We start from the raw sequence: 24755 nt of genomic DNA on the forward strand, positions 1-24755 counted from the left end.
AGCATGCACGCAGCAAGGAAGACCCAACGCAGCCAAAAATAAATAAATAAAAATAAATAAATAAATTTTTTAAAAAAATCAGACTACTGCAAGCATTTTTTCTGTCTTGGTTTATTTTATTCAACATTATGTTTGTGAGATTCAACCACATTGACTCACGTAGTTCTAATTCACTGATTTTCAATGCTGTGTAACATTCATTGTAGGAACATACCATTAGTTATCCAGCCTACTGTTGATTCTCACATAATGTCTCTTTATGTACACATTGTTGTTGGGTATGTTAAGTTGTAAGATTGCTAGGTCATTGATAGACATTGGTTTATCAACTAAAGTTATTTTCCAAGGTGCTTGTACCAATTTATGCTTACACTGCCTAATTTACAAAAGTCTACACTGCTCTACGTTCTCCAAAACACTCAGTATTGTCAGATGACTTAATTTTAATCATATAAATTGGTACAGAGTAGAAACTCATTGTGGTTTTAATTTGCTTTTCCCAGTGAGACTGAGCACCTTTCCATATGTTTACTGGCCATTTGGCCATCCTCTTTCATAAAGTGCTAGTTAAGTCTCTTGGTTGTTTTCTACTGCATTGTCAACCCTTTTCTAATTGATTAGTAGGAATTCTTTATATTCTGTGAATATGAGGGCCTTTGTAGGTTTTTAGTGTTACAAATATCTCCTCCCAATCTGGGGGTTGGCGTTTCACTCTCCTTATGGTTATCATCTGATTAGACAAATATGCTCAAATACAACAACCTCCTTCCCTAAAAGCATGTCAGTGTTTTTCTGTGTGTATTCTATTTAAGAAATCTTTCCTTATTCCAAGGTCATGAAGATATTCTCCTATATTTCCTTACATGAGCTTTAGCTTTCACATTTAGATCTACAATCCACCTTGTACTGACTGTTTTCTATGGAGTGAGGTAGGGGCTCAGTCTCATTTTGTTTTATGTGGCTATCCATTGTCCAATCATTGTTTATTGAAGGGGGAAAAATAAAAACACCCTCTCCCCAAAGGTCTGCAGTACCACATTTGTCATATATTGTGTCCATATTTGAGAGAGTAAGCTTTTATTTGATTCCATTGGTCTCATTTATCCTTGGGTAATATCACAAAGTCTTAATTACTGTAGCTTTATAATATTGCTATCTACTAAACACTTCAGAAGTATTTTGACTATTCTTGGACCTTTGCATTTCTGTATAAATTTTAGCATCAATTTATCAATGTCCAAAATGAAAACCTTTGGGATTTTTGTAGAGATTGCATTGAATCTATATATCAGATAAGGAGATTTGACATATTTACATTATTGAGTCTCTCAAACCATGAACATGGTTATGTCCTGCCATTTATTTAGATCTTGTTTAATTTCTCTCAAGTCTTAAGATGTATTAGTGTATATTCAAATTTTTATTAGATTGCATAGAGTACCTAATTTTAAAATCTTTATCATGAAGAATTTAAAACTTAGTAAAAAGAGAATAATATAACGAACCACCAGGTACTACTCATCATTAAGCTTTAAAAATTTCAACTTATAGCCAATCACACTGTCAATTTTCCCTCCATCCACCGCCCCCCCAGCTTTTGAAGCAAATCCCAAATTTCAGATCTTTCATCTGCAAATATCTTCATATCAATCTCTAAAAGTACTCATAAAAACAATTACATGGAGTAATGCAGAGTGCATTTATCATGCAAATCTTCTTGCATATTATTACAAAATGTACACAATATATAAAAATATGACTATTTGAAGGCACTGAAAAGTGACCAAAAGCAGGCAGAAAAAAGAGAAACATTTATCCATGAAAAGCAACTACAAAGGTTAAGAGTTATGAGTTAGTAGCTTTTTTGCCTGAGGGCACACCCCAAATGCCGCAGCTCCAGAAGCAAAAAACTCTAATCTCACTGGCCGTAGATAATGGAAGATAGAATTCAGGCCAGTACAGCAGCTGGAAACTTAGGAGGAAAGTCCCGGAAGTGAAAGAGCTACAGAAAAGGTATCACCCAAAGTCTGAGCCAAAACTCTGCACAAATTCCTATGTATTACTATATATGCTAACTATGCATGTTTAGAGGAGACTGGGGGGCCCAGGGAAAAAGCAGAAACTGGTGAGGTGTCCATCCTTAAAAGACATAAGTGCACTAGGTAAGACTGGTGAGTTTGCTGGGTTTTTTTTGATTCAGTGCATTCCCCAATGTGTATATAGTAGAATGGCACACAGCTAAAGTCTTACTAGCTTTAGGTATCAGAAGACAAACATTAGGGCTGGCAAAACAACTGGAAATTTAGAGGCAAAATGAGAAGCTAGAGAACCAGAGAGGATGAACACTTAAGCCTGAGTATAAACTCTACTCGGTCTTGGCTGACTGCTAACATTTTCAGGCACAGGGGAGACTCCAGGGAGCCAGACTGAAAAAACAACTGTATATGCAGATATATGAATGGCCAGTAATCACATGAAAATGTGATCAACATCATCAGTCATCAGAAAAATACAAATTAAAAATGCAATGAGGGACTACCCTGGTGGCGCAGTGGTTAAGAATCTGCCTGCCAATGAAGGGGACACGGGTTCCAGCCTTGGTCCGGGAAGATCCCACATGCCGCAGAGCAACTAAGCCCATGTGCCACAACTACTGAGCCTGTGCTCTAGAGCCCACGAGCCACAACTACTGAGCCTGCGTTCCACAACTACTGAGCCCACGCGCCTAGAGCCCGTGCTCCACAACAAGAGAAGCCACCGCAATGAGAAGCCCGCACACCACATCACAACGAAGAGTAGCCCCTGCTCGCTGCAACTACAGAAAGCCTGAGCACAGCAACAAAGACCCAACGTAGCCAAAAATAAATAAATAAATAAATAAATTTATTTTTAAAAAATACAATGAAATATCATTAAAAAGACTGACAATACCAAGTGTTGGCCAGGATATGGAGCAACTGATACTCTCATATACTGCTAATGGGAATGTAAAATGGTACAGTCACTTTGGGAAAATTCTGTTTCTTCTAAACATACACTTAGCAGTACAGTCCAGCAATTTCACTCCTAGGTATTCACCCAAGAGAAACACATCCTCACAAAAATCTATAGGCAAACTACTCATAGAAGCTTTATTTATAATAACCCCAAACTGGAAACAACTCAAATGTCCTCAACTGGTTAATGGATAAACTGTGGTATATCCATCCAACAGAATTTATTATCAGCAATAAAAAGGAACAAAATATTAATACATGCAATGACATGAATGAATCTCAAAAGCACATGCTAAGTGAAAGAACTCAGATATAAAAGAGTACATACTATACAATTCCATTTATAAAAATATCTAGAACAGGCAAAGTTAATCTATGGCGACAGAAATCAGAACAGTGGCTGCCTCTGGGTGGGAGGCGGGAAAGTGAGAAGGCAGAAAGAACAGTAAAAGTTGACTTTAAAGGGAGAGGAATGAGGGAATGTTCTGAGGTGATGGAATTTGTTCTATATTGGTATCGTGGTTGCATTATAGGCTTGTCAAAACTAATCAGACTGTGCCCTCAAGAGCTGTACATTTTACTATATGCAAATTATACCCCAATAAAATTAGTTAATTTTTTTTAAATGGACAGGGTTTCATTAAAAATTAGAAGGAAATAAGGCAAAGTACATGAAGACATGGTCATTTTGGACCACTACTAAAATTCAATATACAATGATATTATAAAGTCAAGAGAAGAATTGCTGAATGTCTTTAGGGAGAAGTTGCTAAGGGATGAGACTATAAAAATTAAAACATATATGTGGGGCTTCCCTGGTGGCGCAGTGGTTGAGAATCTGCCTGCCAATGCAGGAGACACGGGTTCGAGCCCTGGTCTGGGAAGATCCCACATGCTGCGGAGCAACTAAGCCCGTGCACCACAACTATTGAGCCTGCACTCTAGAGCCTTCGAGCCACAGCTACTGAAGCCCGCACGCCTAGAGCCCGTGCTCCGCAACAAGAGAAGCCACCGCAATGAGAAGCCCGTGCACTGCAACAAAGAGTAGCCCCGCTCGCCACAACTAGAGAAAGTCCACACACAGCAACGAAGACCCAATGCAGCCAAAAATAAATAAATAAATAAATAAATAAATTTATTTTAAAAATATGTGGTAAAGCAACACCTGTATGGAAAAATTATTATTATAGACTAAGGCCTTATGGACTTTTAACTATTCTGAGTCAAAGGAGTTTTGGCCATCTTTTAGCTTATCCATCAAAATCATGTGAGACGAAAATAGTAGGAAATTTGTATGATCATCTATACCTTCCTATTCCATCTGCTATTCTTTTCTCGATTAGGCATCCCTAGACTAAGATAAATCTGAGATCTAAGATAAATGGCACTAATGTTTTACCTCTTTATGCATTTTCATAATGCAGCCTCATTTACAAACTACTACTACATGTTATCCTATTTGGCCATTTCTTGCAATAAGCCTGAGAGAGACGGTTATTCTCAGTAAACTAAGGTTTTGAGTAGTAGAGATACCTGCCTTTAAAACAAATGAAACAAAAACAATTCAGGTCTTCTGACTCTGTGAACAGCTGGCTTTCTGTCATACCATCATTTCCAAAAAGCATTCAAAAATTCATTCAGAATGTGGGGCAATTCTAGTAATCATATACATATTCAAAATGCAGAAGCCAAGACACTAGCACTATCTTGGACTCTGAAGAAATCTATAGGATACTGGGTCCCTTTTCCATAGGGACTTAACAATCTAAACATGGAACAGAAACCATAGAATCAACCTGTAGCAATCTCTTAAATCTCCTGTGATAGCTGGTTGAATCTCACAGAATTTTTCAATCAAAAGGGGCTTCTTCACCAGAAAAGATTAAAATAAGCACATATGATACCATCTTCAAAAGGTGATCCCCTTATACCAGCATGAGGCTTTGTAAAGGGTAATTTCATTACTTCTGAGCAATAGTATTATAAATACTCTGCCATTCCTCAATATTGTTGACATCAAAGTATAAAGCATTAAATAGTTCTGGAATTTATTTATTTATTTTTAAATATTTATTTGTTTATTTGGCTGCACCGGGTCTTAGTTGCGGCACTTGGGATCTTCATTGCAGCATACGGGATCTTTTAGTTGTGGTATATGGAATCTTTAGTTGTGGCATACGAACTCTTAGTTGCAGCATGTGGGATCTAGTTCCCTGGCCAGGGAACTAACCTGGGCCCCCTGCATAAGGAGCGTGGAATCTTAGCCACTGGACACCAAGGAAGTCCCCAGTCCTGGAATTTAAACTCTATGGGTGAGTGGTAATTATTAGATGGTGAAGGTTTTGGTTTTTTTTTTTTTTGGCCATGTTGTGCAGCTTGTGGAATCTTAGTTCCCCAACCAGGGATTGAACCCAGGCCATGGCAGTGAAAGTGTTGAGTCCTAACCACTGGACCACCAGGAACTCCCAAGTGAAAGTTTTTAAAAATCTAATTCAAATAATCTTTTGATTAGTGCCATCTGAAGGCAACTAATATTAAGACTAACAGCTTTGTTTTGGTTAAAAAGAGGATACTGATACAAAGTGCAACATTCAAAGACATGAGATTTTCAGAGGCTCCTAGTGCCAAGAGTACAGCTTACCCCACCCATCCATCCACCCCTTCACTCAAGACTTTATTCAGCTTTGCTCCTGCAAGACACTGTTAGGTACTAAGGATACATGACACTTGCCCTTATGAAGTGTATTTACAACCTATACACAGGAAAAAAAAAAAAACAAACCTGCCACATATCCATACAAATAAATGTAAATGGCAACCCATGTTGACAGCGCAAATAGCAAGGACTTTGGAACCAATGTGATCAGTCTGAATCCTGTCTCTGAAATAAATCTGCCTTGGGCAAGCAACTTAGTACCTCTGAGCCCTTATCTATAAATTAAGCATGTTAACTACAACTCATAAATGTTATGAAGATTAAATAAGGTAACATGAAGAGTCTAATGTAGTATGGGACACATAGTAGGTGCTCCAGTAACTCTTCTTTGAACATTATTAATATAACCACCACTTTTGAACACCAAAACAGTCTTACCTCTGAGGCTGAGCTAGGATATTTCTTGATGTGGTTCCTTTGACTTTCAGAGAAGAACAAGCATTTGTTGGAATGGACTCTTCCACCAGGTTTTCTTTTTCAGCCTCTTTGTTATAAGTGTTGTCAACTACAAGAGAGCAAAAACTAGTCAGTACTCAAATCCCAAGGAAATGAGTTGGAGATGAGAGATACATGTGTATATATATATATGACTTAATACAGAATTCTAGATTGCAAATTTTGTGTGTGTGTGTGTGTGTGTGTGTATCCCTCCTAAGCAGTGAAATCTTATGCAGAAGAGTAATTTATAAAAGCTACTTTGGTTGAAGCAGAAATGAAGTATCCAGGGCCTGCCTATTTGCCAGCCTAAGGCATCACCTCGGAAAAAAGTGTCCCAAACACATTCTCATGACATTTTTTTTTTTAACATCTTCTCATGACATTTTAAAAAGATAAAATTCTGAAAGCTTCCATAGAGAAAAACAAATCACCTAAGGAAGGAAAATAGGATAAGCTGAATTCCTCATCAGTAACACAGGATGATAAAAGATAACAGAACAATGCCTTCAGAGAAGTCAAGAAAAAATCTTTTAATATGCAATTCTATATTAAAAGTAGCAAGGAAAAAGCAACAAGTTACATACAAGGAAACTCCCATAAGGCTATCAGCTGACTTTTCAGCAGAAACTGCAGGCCAGAAGGAAGTGGCACAATATATTTAAAGCGATGAAAGGGAAAAACCTACAACCAAGAGTACTTTCCCCAGCAAGGCTCTCATTCAGATTTGATGGACACATCAAAAGTTTTACAGACATGCAAAAGCTAAAAGATTTCAGCACTACCAAAGGCAGCTTTATAAGAAATGTTAAAGGGACTTCACTAAGTGAAAAAGAAAAGACCACAACTAGAAACATGAACATTACAAAAGGAAATAACTCATTGGTAAAGGCAAATATACAGTAAAAGTAGTAAATCAACCACATACAAAGCTAATAGGAAGGTTAAAAGACAAAAGTAGTAAAACCATCTGTATCTACAATAAGCAGTTAAGGGACACACGAAACAATCAGATGTAAAATATGATGTCAAAACAGTAATCATATGGGGAGGAGAGTACAAATGCTGGGTTGTTAAAATGCATTTGAAATTATGAGATCAGCAACTTAAAGTAATCAAAGAGATATACAGATTGATAAATATAAACCTCATGGTAATCACAAACCAAAAATCTATAATAGATACACACACACACAAAAAGAGAAGGAATCCAAATATAACACTAAAGACAGTCATCAAACCACAAGGGAAGAGAACAAAAAAAGAACAAAGGAACAAAACCTGACATACAAAAACAACCCAAAAACAATTAACAAAATGGCGATAAGTAGATACATATCAATAATTACATGCAGATGGACTAAATGTTCCAATCAAAAGACACGAAGTGGCTGGATGGATACAAAAACAAGACCCATATATATGCTGCCTACAAGAGACTCACTTCAGATCTAAAGACACACTCAGACTGAAGGTGAGGGGATGGAAAAGAGTATTCCATGCAAATGGAAATCAAAAGAAAACAGAGTGGCAATAATAATATCAGACAAAATAGACTTTAAAACAAAGAATGTTACAAGAGACAAAGAAGTACACTACATAATGATCAAGGAATCAATCCAAGAAGAAGATATAGCAATTATAAATATATATGCACCCAACAGAGAACCACCTAGATACATAAAGCAAATATTTACAGACATAAAGGGAGAAATTGACAGTAACACAATAACAGTAGGGGACTTTTAACACCCCACTTATATCAATGAACAGATCATCCAGACAGAAAACCTGTAAGGAAACACTGGCCTTAAATGACACATTAGACCATATATAGAGAGAGAAAACATTCTATCCAAAAGCAGCAAAATACATATTCTTTCCAAGTGCACATGGAACATTCTCCAGGATAGATCACATGCTAGGCCACAAAACAAGCCTCGGTAACTTTAAGAAAACTGAAATCATATTAAGCATCTTTTCTGACCATAACACTATGAGACTAGAAGTCAACTATAAGAAAAAAACTGCAAGAAACAAAAACACATGGAGGCTAAACAATATGCTACTAAACAACCAATGGATCACTGAAGAAATCAAAGAAGAAATCAAAAAATACCTGGAAACAAATGAAAACAAAAACACAACAATCCAAAAATCTATGGGATGCAGGAAAAGCGGTTCTAAGAGGGAAGTTTATAGCAATAGAAGCTTACCTCAGGAAACAAGAAAAATCTCAAACAACCTAAGCTTACACCTAAAGGAACTAGAAAAAGAAGAACAAACAAAACACAAAGTTAGTAGAAGGAAAGAAATCATAAAGATCAGAGCAGAAAGAAATGAATAAATGGAAATAAGTGAAATAGAGACTAAAAAAAATATAAAAGATCAATGAAACTAAGAGCTGGTTCTTTGAGAAGATAAATAAAATTGATAAACCTTTAGCCAGACTCATCAAGAAAAAAAGAGAGAGGGCCCAAATCAATAAAATCAGAAATGAAAAAGGAGAAGTTACAACTCACAACACAGAAACACAAAGGATCATAGGAGATTACTACAACCATCTATATGCCAATAAAATGGACAAATTCCTAGAAATGTAAAATCTCCTAAGACTGAACAAGGAAGAAATAGAAAATACGAAGAAACCAATTACTAGCAATGAAATTGAATCAGTAATTTAAAAAAAACTCCCAACAAACAAAAGTCCAGAACCAGATGGCTTCACAGGTGAATTCTGCCAAACATTTAGAAGAGTTAACACCTATCCTTCTCAAGCTATTCCAAAAAACTGCAGAGGAAGGAATGCTTCCAAGCTCATTCTATGAGGCCAGCATCACCCTGGTACCAAAACCAGACAAAGATATCATAAAAAAGGCCAATATCACTGATGAACATAGATGCAAAAATCCTCAACAAAATGTTAGCAAACCAAATCCAACAATATATTATAAGGATCATACACCATGATCAAGTGGGATACCATATCTTCTTTATCCATACCACATACCACTATAAGGAGAAATAAACAAATCCACAATTATAGTCTAAAATTTCAATACCTCTCTCTCTAATTGATAGAAAAAGTTGACAGAAAAATCAGTAAGATTATAACAGCCACAAATAATATATAAGCAAATGAGCATGGCTGTATTCCAATAAGACTTCATTTACAAAAATATGTTGCGGTCAAATTATCATGAAGATGATAACCTAACAACAGAGACCCAGATACCTGAAGGAAAAACTGACGAAACTCACGGGAGAAATAGCCAATTCAGCAATAATAGTTGAAGACTTCAATATCCCTACTTTCAATAATGGACAGAGCCATCAGATAAATGATCAATAAGGAAACAGAAGACTTGAGCAACACTATCAACCAACTTGACCCAACTGACATTTATGTAACTCTCCACCCAAGGACGGCAGAATACACATTTTTTTTTAAGTACACCCAGTACATTTACCAAGACAGACCATATTCTGGGCCATGAAACAAGTCTCAATACATTTAAAAGAGTTCAAGTCATACTAGTATGTCCTTTCACCACAGTGGAAATCCCCCAAGAAATCAATAACAGATAAGATTTTTGGACCACCCCCACCCCAAATATTTGGAAATTAAATAACACACAGGTAACTAGCAACTAGTAGATAAATTAAGTCCTGGAGATCTAAATGCATAGCATAAATGGTATAGTCAACAACACTGTATTATGAACTTCAAAGTTGATGAGACTAGATATTAATTGTTCTCATTACAAAAGAAATGATAATTATGTGATATGATAGAGGTGTTAATTACATTGCATTATATAAATGTATCAAATCAACACTCTGTACACCTTAAACTTACATGATGTTATAAGTCAATTATATCACAATTAAAAAAAACACATAGGTCGGGACTTCCCTGGTGGTACAGTGGTTAAGAATCCACCTTCCAATGCAGTGGACGTGGGTTTGATCCCTTGTCTGGGAACTAAGATCCCACATGCTGCTGGGCAACTAAGCCTGCGTGCCGCAACTACTGAGCCCACGCGCTCTGGAGCCCATGCAGCACAACTAGAGAGCCTGTGCGCCACAACTAGAGAAGCCCGCGCAGCCAAAATAAAAAAACAAACAAAAAAAACCACATAGGTCAAAGATCTCAAAAGGGAAATTAAAAGTATTTTGAATGGAATGAAAATAAAAACATAGCATTTCAAATTTATGGGATGTGGCTAAAGCAGTACTTAGGGGATATTTACAGCAGGAAACACATTAACAAAGAAGAAAGATGTCAAATCAATGGCTTCAGCTGCCACCTTAAGAAACTTTATATATATATTGAACCCAAAGTAAATAGAAGGGAAATAATAAAGAACAGAATGGAAATCAATGAACTAAAAACCAGAAAAACAATAGGAAAAAAAAAAAAACAACAATGAAACCAAAAGCTGGTTCTTTGAGAAGATTATTAACACTGATAAATCTTTAGCCAGACTGATTAGGCAAATAGAGAGAGATGACAGAAATTACCAATATCAGGAATGAAAGAGGTGATATCACTACAGAATTTATAAGTATCAAAAGGATAATAAGGAAACATTATGAACAACTTTTCACCTATAAATTCAACAACTTGGATGACACAGACAAATTACTTGAAAGACAAGCTACCAAAGCTCATTCAAGAAGAAACAGATAATCGATATCTGTTAAAAAAATTGAATCTTTAGTTAAAAACCTTCCTGCAAAGAAAACTCCAGACCCAGATGGCTTCACTGGTGAATTCTACCCAACATTTAAGAAAGATATAATATCTATTTTACACAAATTCTTCCAGAGAAATGAAGAGAAGGGAATATTTATAGAGTAAGGCTAACATTACTCTATCAAAATCAAACAAAGGCATCATAAGAAAGGAAAACTACAGATCATTATTCCTCATAAACATAGATGAAAAAATTTTTAACAAAAAAATGTAGCAAACTGAACCTAAAATATATATAAAAAGAAAAATACCATCCTGACCAATTGGGGGTTCATCCCAGAAATGAAAGGTTGGCTTAAAATTGGAAAATCAGCATAACTGAACATAGTTAAAGAATAAAAGAAAAAAGAAAAAAAATCATGTAAACTTCTTAATAAATGCAGAAAAAGCATTTGAGAATATCTAGCATCCATTACTATAAAAATTATCAGCAAAATAGGAATAGAAGGGAAATTCCTCAGCCTGATAAAGGGCATCTATGAAAAAACTACAGTTAACATCATACTTAATGGTGAAAGCCTGAATGTTTTTGCCCTAAGATCAGGAATAAAACAAGCATGTTGGGACTTCCCTGGTGGCGCAGTGGTTGGGAGTCCGTCTGCCAATGCAGGGGACACGGGTTCGAGCACTGGTCCGGGAAGATCCCACATGCCGCGGAGCAGCTAAGCCTGTGTGCCGCAACTGCTGAGCCTGCGCCCTGGAGCCTGCGAGCCACAACTACTGAAGCCCACGCACCGCAACGAAGAGTAGCCCCCGCTCACCGCAACTGGAGAGAGCCCACGTGCAGCAGTGAAGACCCAACGCAGCCAAAAATAAATAATAAATAAAATAAATTTTTTAAAAAAACAAGCATGTCTACTTCTCTACTCCTATTCAGCATCCTACTAAAGGTGCAGTATGCAAGAAAGAAAAAGAAACAAAAGGCAGATAACATAATCACCTTCGTAGAAATCTGATGGAATCTACAAAAAAGATACAAACACTACTGAGTTTAGAAGATTGTAGGATATAAGATCAACATAGAAAAGTTAATTGTATTTCTTTGTACTAGCAACACAATAGAAAGTTGAAATCAAAATAGAGGTCTGAAAAGTGCTTTGAGAACACAAATAAGGGGAATCAATTAGAGAAAAAAAGATATTTGAGCTGGAACTTGAATGATAAGTAAGGACTTTTCAGTTAGATTAAAGGTATTCAAGGCACAAGAAATAGCACTAATGAGACAGGTAAGAATGTGTGCTAACAAAGAACAAAAACACTGCGGGGCCCAAGGGGTATATATGCATGGAAGCAGTGTACATGGTCTTTGCCACATGATGGGCCATGCAGAGGTCTCTTGCTCTGGGGCTTACTGCTGATATAACAGTCTTAAACTGAAAGTGGTCCAGACAAACTAGGTACATCACATCCTCTTTCAATTCAAGAAGAGCACAAAGACCATCAAAGCAACAGAAAATCTGCCATGCTTCTAAGCACCTCAAGTGAAACGTGCACATAGTTCTAACCTCTTATGCAAGAAAGATGGATGTAAAAGTTCAGGATCCTTGTCCAGATCCCAAATTCAATAGATATCACCTGTACTCATGAATGAACTATTTAAAAGTCAGCCTAGCAACTCAGACTCTGCAAACTACACAAGTTCACTGAAAATACAGCTATTTTCTGATACGGCCCTCTAGTTATTGGTGTGACTGAGGCTAGTTTCAGATTTACCCATAAGATTAATTTTCAAATGTTCTAAATTGATTGTGGTGATGACTGTACAACTATGCTGTGAATATATGAAAAAACATTGAAATGTACATTTTAAGCAGGTGAATTGTATGATATGTGAATTATATCTAAATATAGCTACTATTTCAAAACAAGAATCATTTTTGAGGATTTAAAGAATTTTTTTTTGTTTTAATCAAATAAACAGTATTTTGCAGATTTAGTAACTACTAGTTTAAGTGTCAATCATCTTTTAAAATCAGATACACGACTCAAAGAATTCTTGTACAGTTAGCAAGCAGTACATTCTTCCCTCCTGCTGTTTTGTTTCCCAGCCAGACCGAGGTTAGGTTACATTAAATCTAGCCATAAAAAGAAAATAGTTACATATCTGGCAATAAAATTCTATGTTAGCTTAATTTCCAAAAGACTGGAAAAAAAAAAAAAAGAATGCAGCACATCATTAGTTTCACATTCACCATGAAATGAATAAATGAATCAGCACATTTCACCAATTAAAATCCAAGGGATACATCATTTAGGTAATTTCCCCAGATCCCTCAGGTTCCTAATACACTGCTCGACCATTCTGCCAAGCAGCTTTTTTCTAAGATGTTCTTTCTTACCTGGTCTCAAAGGTGTGACATCTTGCTGAAGATTAGCTGCTCTCAGAGGAGTTTTGCCCTGAAAAAGCCCTCCTGTACCATTCTTCCCAGGAAACTTACTCTCCAAATTGGCCTTCTCTTCTGTGAAAAGGTAAAATCATCATCGTGTAAACAATCAGCAAGAAAGCAAAATAAATTAGTGCCATACACTTAATATGGGGCCTAAATAAAGCCTCCTACCAGTATACTTCTAACTCATTTGCAAGTACCAGCAAAGTTCTAGTGATCAAAAAGGAATAAGTACACACTATACGTCAGAGATAGCGACTGCAAAAACTATCACTAAAACACTGGCAACACTGAACAATGTATTATAGAAAAGAAGTGCAGACTCTACATTGTGAATAGCTCCTTATCTTTGCTTGATACACATTCAGGACCATACAAGCATAAACTGGCCTTATCTACCACCTAAATACATCATGTTCCTCTTAAAGAAAACTGTATCCAGCAAGACCTGCAAGGCTTACAAGGGACATCTGAGAGTCTAATTGTGTTGAGGTTCTTCCTCAACTAGGAGAGTGTGGGGTGTATGAGGATGGAACAGAGTTAGGCTCTCTTAAGGAATTTTATCTTAGGTTCCACTGTGCCCAAAAGCCAGTGCAAAGCAGTGAAAATTGTGTTCTACCAACAGCGTACCGAAAGAAATTTTAGGAATGCGGCAAGCCCCAGCAATAACTCTGTGAATGTACACTCTGATTGCAACTGTGTAAAAAGATGTGATTATTTGGAAGAAAATTAGAAAGTAATATATTAGAACTAAGGTGATTTTGAAAAAAATAGTGGGATTCATTTTTTCTTCCAAACTGTATCTAATAGTATTGTTATATTAATATTTCCTTTCTTGTTTTCAAGAAAAACTTGGAAAAAGAGATAGACTACTCAGCTATTTCCTCAGGGTTTCTGTGGGCCAAGGGCATGGGGAAGACCTCTGTATGGCAGCTGGCCGTCTTATCCACCCTTCCTCCTACACCACGCCCAAAAGACCCCTCCTCTCAGGATACCCACTGGATTTTATTAGAATCCTTTTCCAAGAGAATGGCATGGCATATGCCATCACATTTGGACACTGCATTATAAGTGTTAAGTACAGCTGCAATGGACTAATTTCTATCCCCCATCACATACTGATTTCTCTTAATGAGGAGGATAAGGACATGAGATAGAAGAAAATGAAGGAGCCCCAGCAAATACTAGCCTCACATATCACTGGGCTCAGATATTATTCCAACGTAATATAAAAACAAAACCACATCCTTATTTGTTGACCTGGTGTCAAAGTTTGTGTCATATCACCTGCCCCAACATCAGGCAATCCTATCTCTATTTGGAGATTGGGTTCTGAGTAGCATAATCCCTCCATTTAAAAATGAACTGGGGGGAATTTCCTAGAGGTCCCGTGGTTAGGACTCCCTGCTTCCACTGCAGGGGGCACAGGTTCGATCCCTGGTTGGGGAACTAAGATCCCTCAAGCTGTGTGGTGGGGCCAAAAAAAAAAACAAGAACTGGGAAGAAGCAGCAAGAGGGAGATGAATATAGTTATAAAAGGGCAACACAGGATCCTTGTGATGTTAGAACTGTTTGACATCTTGACTGTGGCAGCAGATCAACAAACCTACACAGGTGATAAAATTGCATAGAATTTAATACACATAAATAAAAATAAACACAAGTCAAACTGGGGAAATCTGAGTAAGACTGTCCACATCCCAGTTGTAATATTATATATACTCTATGCCCAGTGACAGTAGAGCAAGTTTTTATGTGACTGCCATCACTACAGACATGTCCTAGAACTTCACTCAACTTTGTTTCATCTAGATTTTACCATATGTCCCTAAAGCTTAAATATTTGTCATTCTTAACTGGAAAACATTGATTTCTACTGATAGTCCATTCCCAAAATACTGGGCATCTCGATTATTTCTATCATATCGTGGATGACAAAGTATCTTGGTGCAGAAAAGAATTTATATTTTTTTAATTTATTTATTTATTTTATTTATTTATTTTTGGCTGCGTTGGGTCTTTGTTGTTCCGCACAGGCTTTCTCTAGTTGCGGCGAGCAGGGGCTACTCCTCGTTGCAGTGTGCGGGCCTCTCAATGCAGTGGCTTCTCTTGTTGCGGAGCACGGGCTCTAGGCACACAGGCTTCAGTAATTGTGGCACGCAGGCTCAGTAGTTGTGGCACACGGGCTTAGTTGCTCCGCGGCATGTGGGATCTTCCCGGACCAGGGCTAAAACCCATGTCCCCTGCATTGGCAGGCGGATTCTTAACCACTGCACCACCAGGGAAGTGCAGGAATTTATATTTTGGTTATCTACAATCCCTTCTATTTTTGAAAGGTCCCCAGCACAAAGCAAGTCACTAACCCTTAAAACAACCAGAGAAAGCAGACACTTACCAAACCAGGAATCTATGTTTTGGGTATCTTCCTCATCATTCAAAGATGTAAAATTGATGAAGTCTGTTGGAGCATCATAGGAATAGGAGGTTGTAACTTGTGACATTTTTCCCACCCTTGGTGCAGAACAGCAGGTTTGCCCAGTGTTTGTTTCTCAATAGGTCACCTCCTAAGGAAAGAAATAGTTCAGAAACTTGGTAGCACATTTATCTTAAGGTACTGATTGCCTAACAATTACTTTGCTTTTACAATCACATTTGCGATTCTGAAAATCACCTGGGCAATATGCCTTACTTTTCAAATCACATTAACAGTTAACTTCGCTTTTTCAGTAACTTGAAGACACTCCTTGAGGTAAATATGTTGGAATTAGAAAGAGGTCAAATTTGATGAATATCTACAACATGCCATGTACTGTGCTAGGTGTTTTACATTCATTATCTTATTTTCCTCAATCTACCGTTTTCTCATTTCCAGTCTCCTCCACATCCAGTGTGCTTTCTCTCTGCCCCGAATAACCCAATTTCTGAAACACACCATTAAATTTTATACCTACCAACCAAAATCTTACTCATCATTCAAATCCAGTCCAATTCTCTGTAAAACCTTTCCCAGTTTCCACCTATCATACCTAATTGTTGCCTCTCCAAAGCCATAGTGCTTTTATACCATCTAATTTTATATTAGTTAACTATGCAAATGTCTCTCCTAGTAGACAATAAGTTCCTGTAGATAAGGATGAATTTTACTCACTTGTGTATACCTCATCCATCAAGGTGCTTAGAACAGTATCTTATACATAGTAAAAGCTCAATATAGTTTTGCCAAGTACAGGTTTTTTCTTTAGAAATACTTTCATAAAAATACTATTCCTGGGCATGAAGAGAAAGACTTCAAAAAATACATAAAAGAAAAAAAAAGTACATAAAAGGCACAACATGCAGATTAGGTAAAAGAAACATGTCAGAGATATGGGTCCACCTTTACTTCTGCATACTGTGTACAGAAGTACTGTCGTGTCCTTTGTGCTGTGGAAACCTGTGTAGGTTTAAAGTCAGCCCCCACTCCAGCCTTGTATGGTTAAGAAAATAGCTGGAAGTAATCTGAAAAATAGCCGAAAGGCCACACTCACTGGCAAATAATTTCCCTATGAAACCCAATGAGCCATTTGTCTTCATCCATGAAATGACATGTACTTAAAGTATTCTGTATCTTGGAAGAGAAGTAGATATCAGTAATAACTTGCACACACATTTATTAGACTAAGTACCTTTCTGTAAGCCCTTATTTTAGAAACACATGCTCATTTTAAAAAATTAGATCACAAAAATAGTTTTCATAAAAATCTACAATGCCACACTGCTCCAGACACACACACAATAGCTCTCTCAATCTCTCTCTCTCCACACACACACACACACACGCACACACTTTTGTTTTTTCAAATGGGATCATTGACATTTTGAATCTGCTTCACATATCGTGAGCATATTCCTTGTCAATAAATATAAATATATCAGCAACCACAATTTACTTATCCCCTACTTTAGGATTTTCCCAATATTTTCACTTTAAAGATACTACTAGAAGAATATCCACGTAGCTAAATTTCTGTACATGTTCTTAATTCTTCCCTTAAGACAAATTCTTTCTTTCTTTCTTTCTTTCTTTATTTATGTTTTGTGTTTTTGTGGGGGTTTTTTGGCTGCATTTGGTCTTTGTTGCTGTGCGTGGGCTTTCTCTAGTTGCGGCAAGTGGGGGCTACTCTTCGTTGCAGTGCGCGGGCTTCTCCTTGCGGTGGCTTCTCTTGTTGCAGAGCACGGGCTCTAGGTGCACGGGCTGCAGTAGTTGCAGCACGCAGGCCCCAGAGTGCGTGGGCTTCAGTGGTTGCGGTGCATGGGCTCAGTAGCTGTGGCATGCAGGCTCTAGGGCACACGGGCTTCAGTAGTTGTGGCACGCAGGCTCAGTAGTTGTGGCGCACGGGCTGAGTTGCTCCTCGGCATGTGGGATCTTCCCAGACCAGGGATCAAACCCATGTCCTTTGCATTGGTAGGTGGATTCTTAACCACTGCGCCACCAAGGGAAGTCCCAAGACAAATTCTTAAAGATGGAATTGCTGGCTCTTGACACATACTGTGAAAACATTCCTCAGAAGAGTAATACCCACTAGCATTACCAGAGAGGTGTGCCCATTCTCTTCTGGGCACTAACAGCCCTCAGTGCTCATTTTCTCTATTTTATACCACTATACCTATGCTGTGAGATAAATCATGAGATTAGTTCCACCCAACCTCATTGCTGCTCAGTGGTTTGGCCATCATTTCATTAGCTTCTCTCAGTGGACTTGGGTAATTCAGAAGGAATTTGTTCTGACAGATATTTCGTTTACATAGTGACATCAATCTATACACCAGAGAACCTCATTCTCCCATGGTCTCTCTTATGAACTCACCGAAGCCAGAACTCCACAGATACCTTTATAACAATGTGCCGACTGAGGAACTTAGTGTAGAAATATGACATTTTGGAATTGGGAGGAATTTTAAATAACACCTAACTTTTTAAGTTTATAGATAAAGATTAATTAAAGCGAAATGGGGTCCTCCAAGATCACACAACACTACTAATGATTATGGTAAAAACAGTTCCCAAAGGTGATTATACATGCCAGACACCATGAGGTACTAAACTGTACTATTTTAATAACCCTCAACAATCCTCTAAAGCATCAATTATTATTTCCATCCTAGAAGAGGAAGCTGAAGGTAAGGGAGATTAAAAGACTTCCCAATATCACACAGTTATATAAAAGCAGAATTAGATCTAGAACTGAGGCCCCTGACTTCAGCACAGTGTTTTTCCTATATCGTTCTGCCCTCTCACCCTATGAATTAGAGAAGCCTGTTAATGTAGTTATAGTCTCTATTTGCATAGAAAATAGTACGGTATTTCTTTCCAAGTAGATCCATTCTTCATAGTCTTTTGCCCTGAATAGAGGATTCTTTATTATCCTCCTTCTAAGTTTTCATTCTCCCCTATTTCTTCTTTCATTATTCAGTTTAACTCAATAAGCTATTTATTAGTAGTCCACTCATATTACACACTTGCTAGAGGTCATAAATGTGGGCTTGATAATATCGGAGCTCCTTTCTCACTAATATTCAAGGATGAGACAATATGTCTCATACAAAAGGTAGAAGATCTAGTCTCAGACACAAAGGAATTAAAACCTAGACAGGAGTCCTATCAGACAATAAATAAGACAGTATAAATATTTAAATTATATAGTATAAACCATAAGTATAAAGAAAATTAGAGGGACTTCTCTGGTGGTGCAGTGGTTAAGAATCCGCCTGCCAACGCAGGGGACACGGGTTCAAGCCCTGGTCCGGGAAGATCCCACATGCCGTGGAGCAACTAAGCCCACGCGCCACAACTACTGAGCCTGGCTGCCGCAACTACTGAAGCCTGCGTGCCTAGAGCCCGTACTCTGCAACAAGAGAAGCTACCACAATGAGAAGCCCGTGCACCGCAACGAAGAGTAGCCCCCTCTCACTGCAATTAGAGAAAACCCATGTGCAACAATGAAGACCCAACACAGCCAAAAATAAATAAATTAGTTTCAAAAAAAAAAAGATGAAAATTAGAGATGAACGTGGCTTAAGTCAAGTTATGATTAAAAACTTTTCATTGAACAGCATCAAAACAGTAAGAAGTGCACTGTAACAGAAGTCACCTCCTTGATTGCCAAGCTTCCAAGCTTGGAGTAGCCATGAGACAGTTCTGGCCAATGAGAACGATGAGAATCTGCTGAGGGATTCATAGGAAAACTCGTACTGACCTGATACAGCTACAGCCCTTGCTCCTGCCCTCTTCCTTCAGCTTTCTTCTTGCCTTGAAGGCAGATGTAATGGCTAGAGCTATAGCAGCCATCATATACATAGGAGTAAATGATCACGAGAATAACATACAATGGCCCTGATATCACTGAGCTATTGATCACTGATGATCAAATATCAGCAACCACCTACCTCTAGACAATAAAACTCTTTTCATGCAGGCTGTTAAAGTCACATTTTCTGTCACTTAAAGCCAAAAACAATCCCAACATAGAAATCCAGAATTCTAGCCCTCTCCCTGGCATTACTTGATGTATATGATAATGGGCAAGTCACTGGACCTTTCTGCCTACTTACTTCCCATAAACAAATAAGATATTTTGAATGCTATGAAATACACTACCGTATGATATTATCACTGCCTTTTGACCTACTGATACCTTTCCTCTCCTTGACCACATTTCTATTCAAAGGACACTGTTGAAAGATTCTCCAGCAACTGACAGTGGTTAAAATTCCCCTGCTGCAAGGAGGAAGTTTTCCTATTCTTGTGAACAAACACGCTGGAAGACATGGGAAAATCTTGGATTCCCATGATCTTAATGCCTAACCCAGGTCACTGGGAAGACTTCCCAGGCAGGAATGTAATGAAGACAACTAAAGCTGGGGGAGGGAAGAGGCAGGAATGTAATATGCAGCAACCCCACTTAGCCTCCTAAAAACTATGATTCCACCAAAGCATGCTGCTGAAAACCACCTGTAAAGTATTCAAATTTAAACCCTCACATCCTTTTTTCCTTTTTTTAATTATGGAGCTACACTGCTAGCCCCTTTGGAGGGCAATTTACATTTTTCTTTTTGATACATCTTGACAAATGTAGAAATTTATCTTACAGATATGTATTTATACATATGTAAATATAAGAAAATTCACATAGCAGTGTTCATAAAAGCCAAAAAACTGAAAACCCAAATTCCACCAATAGATTAGTTGAATAAATTATGGCACAACCATATATTGAAATATTAAGTAACTTTAATATTAGATAACCTTACATATGTGATTTGTACAAAATGAGCTCCAAGAGCTACTAAGTGAGAAAAGCAAAATGCACAAGTGTGTGCTCCCATTCAGGTTATAAAAGAGGGAAAGGGGCAGGGCTTCCCTGGTGGTACAGTGGTTAAGAATCTGCCTGCCAATGCAGGGGACAGGGGTTCGATCCCTGGTCCGAGAAGATCCCACATGCCGTGGAGCAACTAAGCCCATGAGCCACAACTACTGAGCCTGCGCTCTAGAGCCCGCAAGCCACAACTACTGAAGCCCACGTGCCTAGAGCCCGTGCTCCGCAACAAAGAGAAGCCACCGCAATGAGAAGCCCGTGCACAAAGAGTAGCCCCCACTCGCTCCAACTAGAGAAAGCCCGCACGCAGCAACAAAGACCCAATGCAGCCATAAATAAATAAATAAATAAATTTATTTATTTTTAAAAAAAAAGAGGGAAAGGGGTAATGTATACTCATATATACCTTTATATATACATAGACTATTGTGGAAAGAGACACAAAAGTGTTAACAGCATTTGGTCTGGGAAGAAGGCTGGGAGGTCTGGGTCAAGGGAAGACTTTTCACTATATGAACTTTTGTATTCTACTATATAAATGCATATCTTTTCAGTTTAAAGAACTAGTTAAACAGTATTATTTCCCCCTAAATCTATGTTTACAGTCCAGAAGACATTAGGTTTTCTGGAATTTTTATTAAATATTCTTACAATCCAGCAATAATTGTTAAACCTTTTGATTTTTGGAAATAATGCTTCCCATTTACATGGTCTGTAAACTGACTACTAATTTCACATAACCAAACGCTAAATATTTTCTTTTTTCGTGTTTTTGTATAAAAATAAAATGTTCCTGTGTATTGACCTAAAAAAATAATAGCTATTAATTACTGAGTCCTTATGACAAGCCAAACAGTGTTTTCATATATTAACTCACTAAATCCTCACAATAATCCTATAAAGTAGGTACTGTTATTATCTTAATTTTACAGATGAGGAAAATAAGGCACAGAAAGATTTACTATTTGTTCATGGTCATGAAGCTAAGAAGTAGCAGAGCCAGGATTCGAACCCAGACAGGCCCTAAAGGGAGTGTCCTTACCCACTGCCTCTCATATTTATTTAAAAATAGATATTTATGTAGATCAATATAAAATGTCAAGGAGCGAGAGACAAAACCATTTACAGATAACAATAACTTCCAAATACTGATTGTCTACCTCAGGCCAAGCACTTTACGAGGCACTTCACATAAACCATCTCATTTAAACTGCATTAACAATGTATAAGGTAGATATAGTCATCACCATCTTACAAATAAGGAACTGGTTCAACTACTCCAAGATCCAAGCTACTCCAGGATCACCAACTAGTATGTAGCAATATTGAGTTTTAAGACCAGGTCTATAGGATTCCAAAATCTGGGGTCACTATAATATACAGGGTTTTCCTATAAATATTCCTTCAAAAATGAGGCAAGTAGGGACTTCCCTGGCAGTCCAGTGGTTAAGACTCTGCGCTTCCACTGCAGGGGGCACGGGTTCAATCCCTAGTCGGGGAACTAAGATCCCATATGCTGCACAGTGCAGCCAAAAAAAAAAAAAAAAAATGAGGTATGTAACCAAATCTTACTAACCTGTTAGACAAATACAGAATAAACTCTGCTCTATAGAAAAATTAAGCATTCTTGACAAGTTGTGCAAAAAGAACACCTTGGTAAATTAAAAACCCTATTCTAAGTATACCAGGAAAGCTCTGAGCTGAATCTTCTCATAAACTAAAATATCACCCCTTAATTTCTCTTTTTCTAAGTTTGTACTCTTGCATATAAATTTTTGCTGTAAACAAGATGGAGGTTAGTCTGAACCTCTCAGTGGATATGCCAGAGTAGACTATTCACGCATCTGAAGGTGGGATGTCCTCTGAAGTCTAGGACTGCATTTGATTGGTGGGGGTTAAAAGGCAAAGGGGGCTCAAACCTAAATATACCTTATCTTTATTTAGATGAAATTTTAAAACCAAAATACTATTTTTTAAAACGACCTCTTGCTGGAGAGGGTGTGGAGGAAAGGGAACCCTCCTGCACTGTTGGTGGGAATGTAAATTGATACAGCCACTATGGAGAACAGTATGGAGGTTCCTTAAAAAACGAAAAACAGAACTACCATATGACCCAGCAATCCCACTGCTGGGCATATACCCTGAGAAAACCATAATTCAAAAAGAGTCATGTACCACAATGTTCATTGCAGCGCTATTTACAATAGCCAGGACATGGAAATGTTCATCGACAGATGAATGGATAAAGAAGATGTGGCACATATATACAATGGAATATTACTCAGCCATGAAAAGAAACGAAATTGAGTTATTTGTAATGAGGTGGATGGACCTAGAGTCTATCATACAGAGTGAAGTCAGTCAGAAAGAGAAAAACAAATACCATACGCTAGCGCCCTTATATGGAATCTAAAAAAAACAGTACTGATAAACCTAGTGGCAGGGCAGGAATAAAGACGCAGATGTAGAGAACGGACTTGAGGACACAGGCTGGGAAGGGGAAGATGGGATGAAGTGAGAGAGCAGCACTGACATATATACACCACCAAGTGTAAAATGGATGGCTAGTGGGAAGCTGCTCCATAGCACAGGGAGATCAGCTCGATGCTTTGTGACGACCTAGAGGGGTGGGATAGGGGTGGTGGGAGGGAGGCTCAAGAGGGAGGGGATATGGGGATATATGTATACTTAGAGCTGATTCACTTTGTTGTACAAGAAACTAACATAACATCGTAAGGCAATTATACTCTAATAAAGATATTAAAAAATAAACGACCTCTTTTTCAAAAAGCTTCTTTTGAGCTATCTTTTGGTCTAATACAGCCCCTCGCCCCCACCCCCCGACCAAAAGAGGGGAACAAACAGATAAATACATATCCATTGAGAAGTCTGATTCTCCTCAATAAAGAGTGATGGCACAAGTACATGAACAAAACCAGAAGTAACTACTGGGTTATGCTAGCATCACTACGCTGCCTCTCCCACAAATAATAAATATTAGGATGTGAAACCTTCAAAAATTAAAGGCCTAGTGGGAAATGGAACAGGCCAAGGCCAAAGCTAACTGTTTAAATGAGAGCCCCAAGCAAGGTGGAACTGGATGCCTTCCTGCACCCCTTAATCAAGATTGAATTTCTGTCAACAGGTTTCACTGAAAAAAAAAAAAAAAAAAAAGGCACATGCGTCAACCACATTTCCCCACACAAATCAAGCTGCCAAGCAAGAGAATCGGCTTCACATTTCAAAATTATCTGAATCCACCACAACTTCAGACTCTTGCAAAACTAGAAACATTCTGAGTGAAGAAATAGCTCTTCCTGACCAATAATCCTATGATAGACAGGGAAAGGTTTCTCCCATATGTTATGAACTAGTTAGGTTCCTTTTAAAACTGCTTATCAAGTGCCATCCATCATATCACATGGCTAATTTTTGTTTCCAAAAAACAAAGATTGAAAAGATATATATAATCCTTTCCCTTAAGGAACTCACAGTAATTTTGACACAGGGTGATCTTTGCTGTGGAAGTGCAGAGAAGGGGAATAGATGAAGGAGGGTCAGAGAAGCCTTCCTGGTGGAAGTGATACATAAAAAATACAGATAGACCTGCAGAGTTCTACAGGATAAAGATGAATATTGACTTTTTCTAGGGGAAGAAATAAATGGAAAGGGAAAACAAATAGGGGGAAGTACACAATTGAGGAAGATTGCAAAAGAAGCAAGGTAACCTATTTCCACATTCATCTGAAATTAACCTCCAAGGGCCCCTGTCTCTCTTCACTATCAAACCAAAAATAACCAGCCATGACAAGCTCTATAAATCAAAAGGTGCAGGTTCAGAGCGGGTGGAGGAAAGCTGTAAAAGGCTGCATTCTAAGCAAGGTTGAAATAGACTAGCAGCTCCTGAGCAAAAGGAAGACTTTGGTGTGATAAATGATCTCAAGTACCTCACTATACAAGCTTGTGAACTGTGTCTTGCCTAATTCTATTGGAGGAAAAATCATGAGTTAAATAAATGGTAATGTAATAGAATAAACAGAGTAAGTCAAGACCTCATTAGAAGTGTAGTTAGTTAAAATGGTCCCATCCCAGGCAGTGCCATTTCCC

General features: G+C 37.9%; 1 protein-coding gene across 3 annotated transcripts in view; it reads right to left on the bottom strand.

The window, feature by feature from the left end:
• The window catches only part of TPX2 (TPX2 microtubule nucleation factor), a 58188-nt gene that overhangs the window by 27928 nt on the left and 5505 nt on the right, over window positions 1-24755 (bottom strand). For all 3 annotated transcript variants that reach the window (XM_036827033.1, XM_036827035.1, XM_036827034.1), the window contains exons 3-5: window positions 15689-15857; window positions 13246-13365; window positions 6091-6217 (exon numbers count right to left, since the gene is read on the bottom strand). In XM_036827033.1, coding sequence (XP_036682928.1) covers window positions 6091-6217; window positions 13246-13365; window positions 15689-15794 — 353 coding nt within the window. In that variant the 5' untranslated portion in view covers window positions 15795-15857. The remainder of the gene's footprint in view (window positions 1-6090; window positions 6218-13245; window positions 13366-15688; window positions 15858-24755) is intronic.

This window comes from Balaenoptera musculus, chromosome 15 (genome assembly GCF_009873245.2).
Source record: "Balaenoptera musculus isolate JJ_BM4_2016_0621 chromosome 15, mBalMus1.pri.v3, whole genome shotgun sequence".
Taxonomy (NCBI): Eukaryota; Metazoa; Chordata; class Mammalia; order Artiodactyla; family Balaenopteridae; genus Balaenoptera; species Balaenoptera musculus.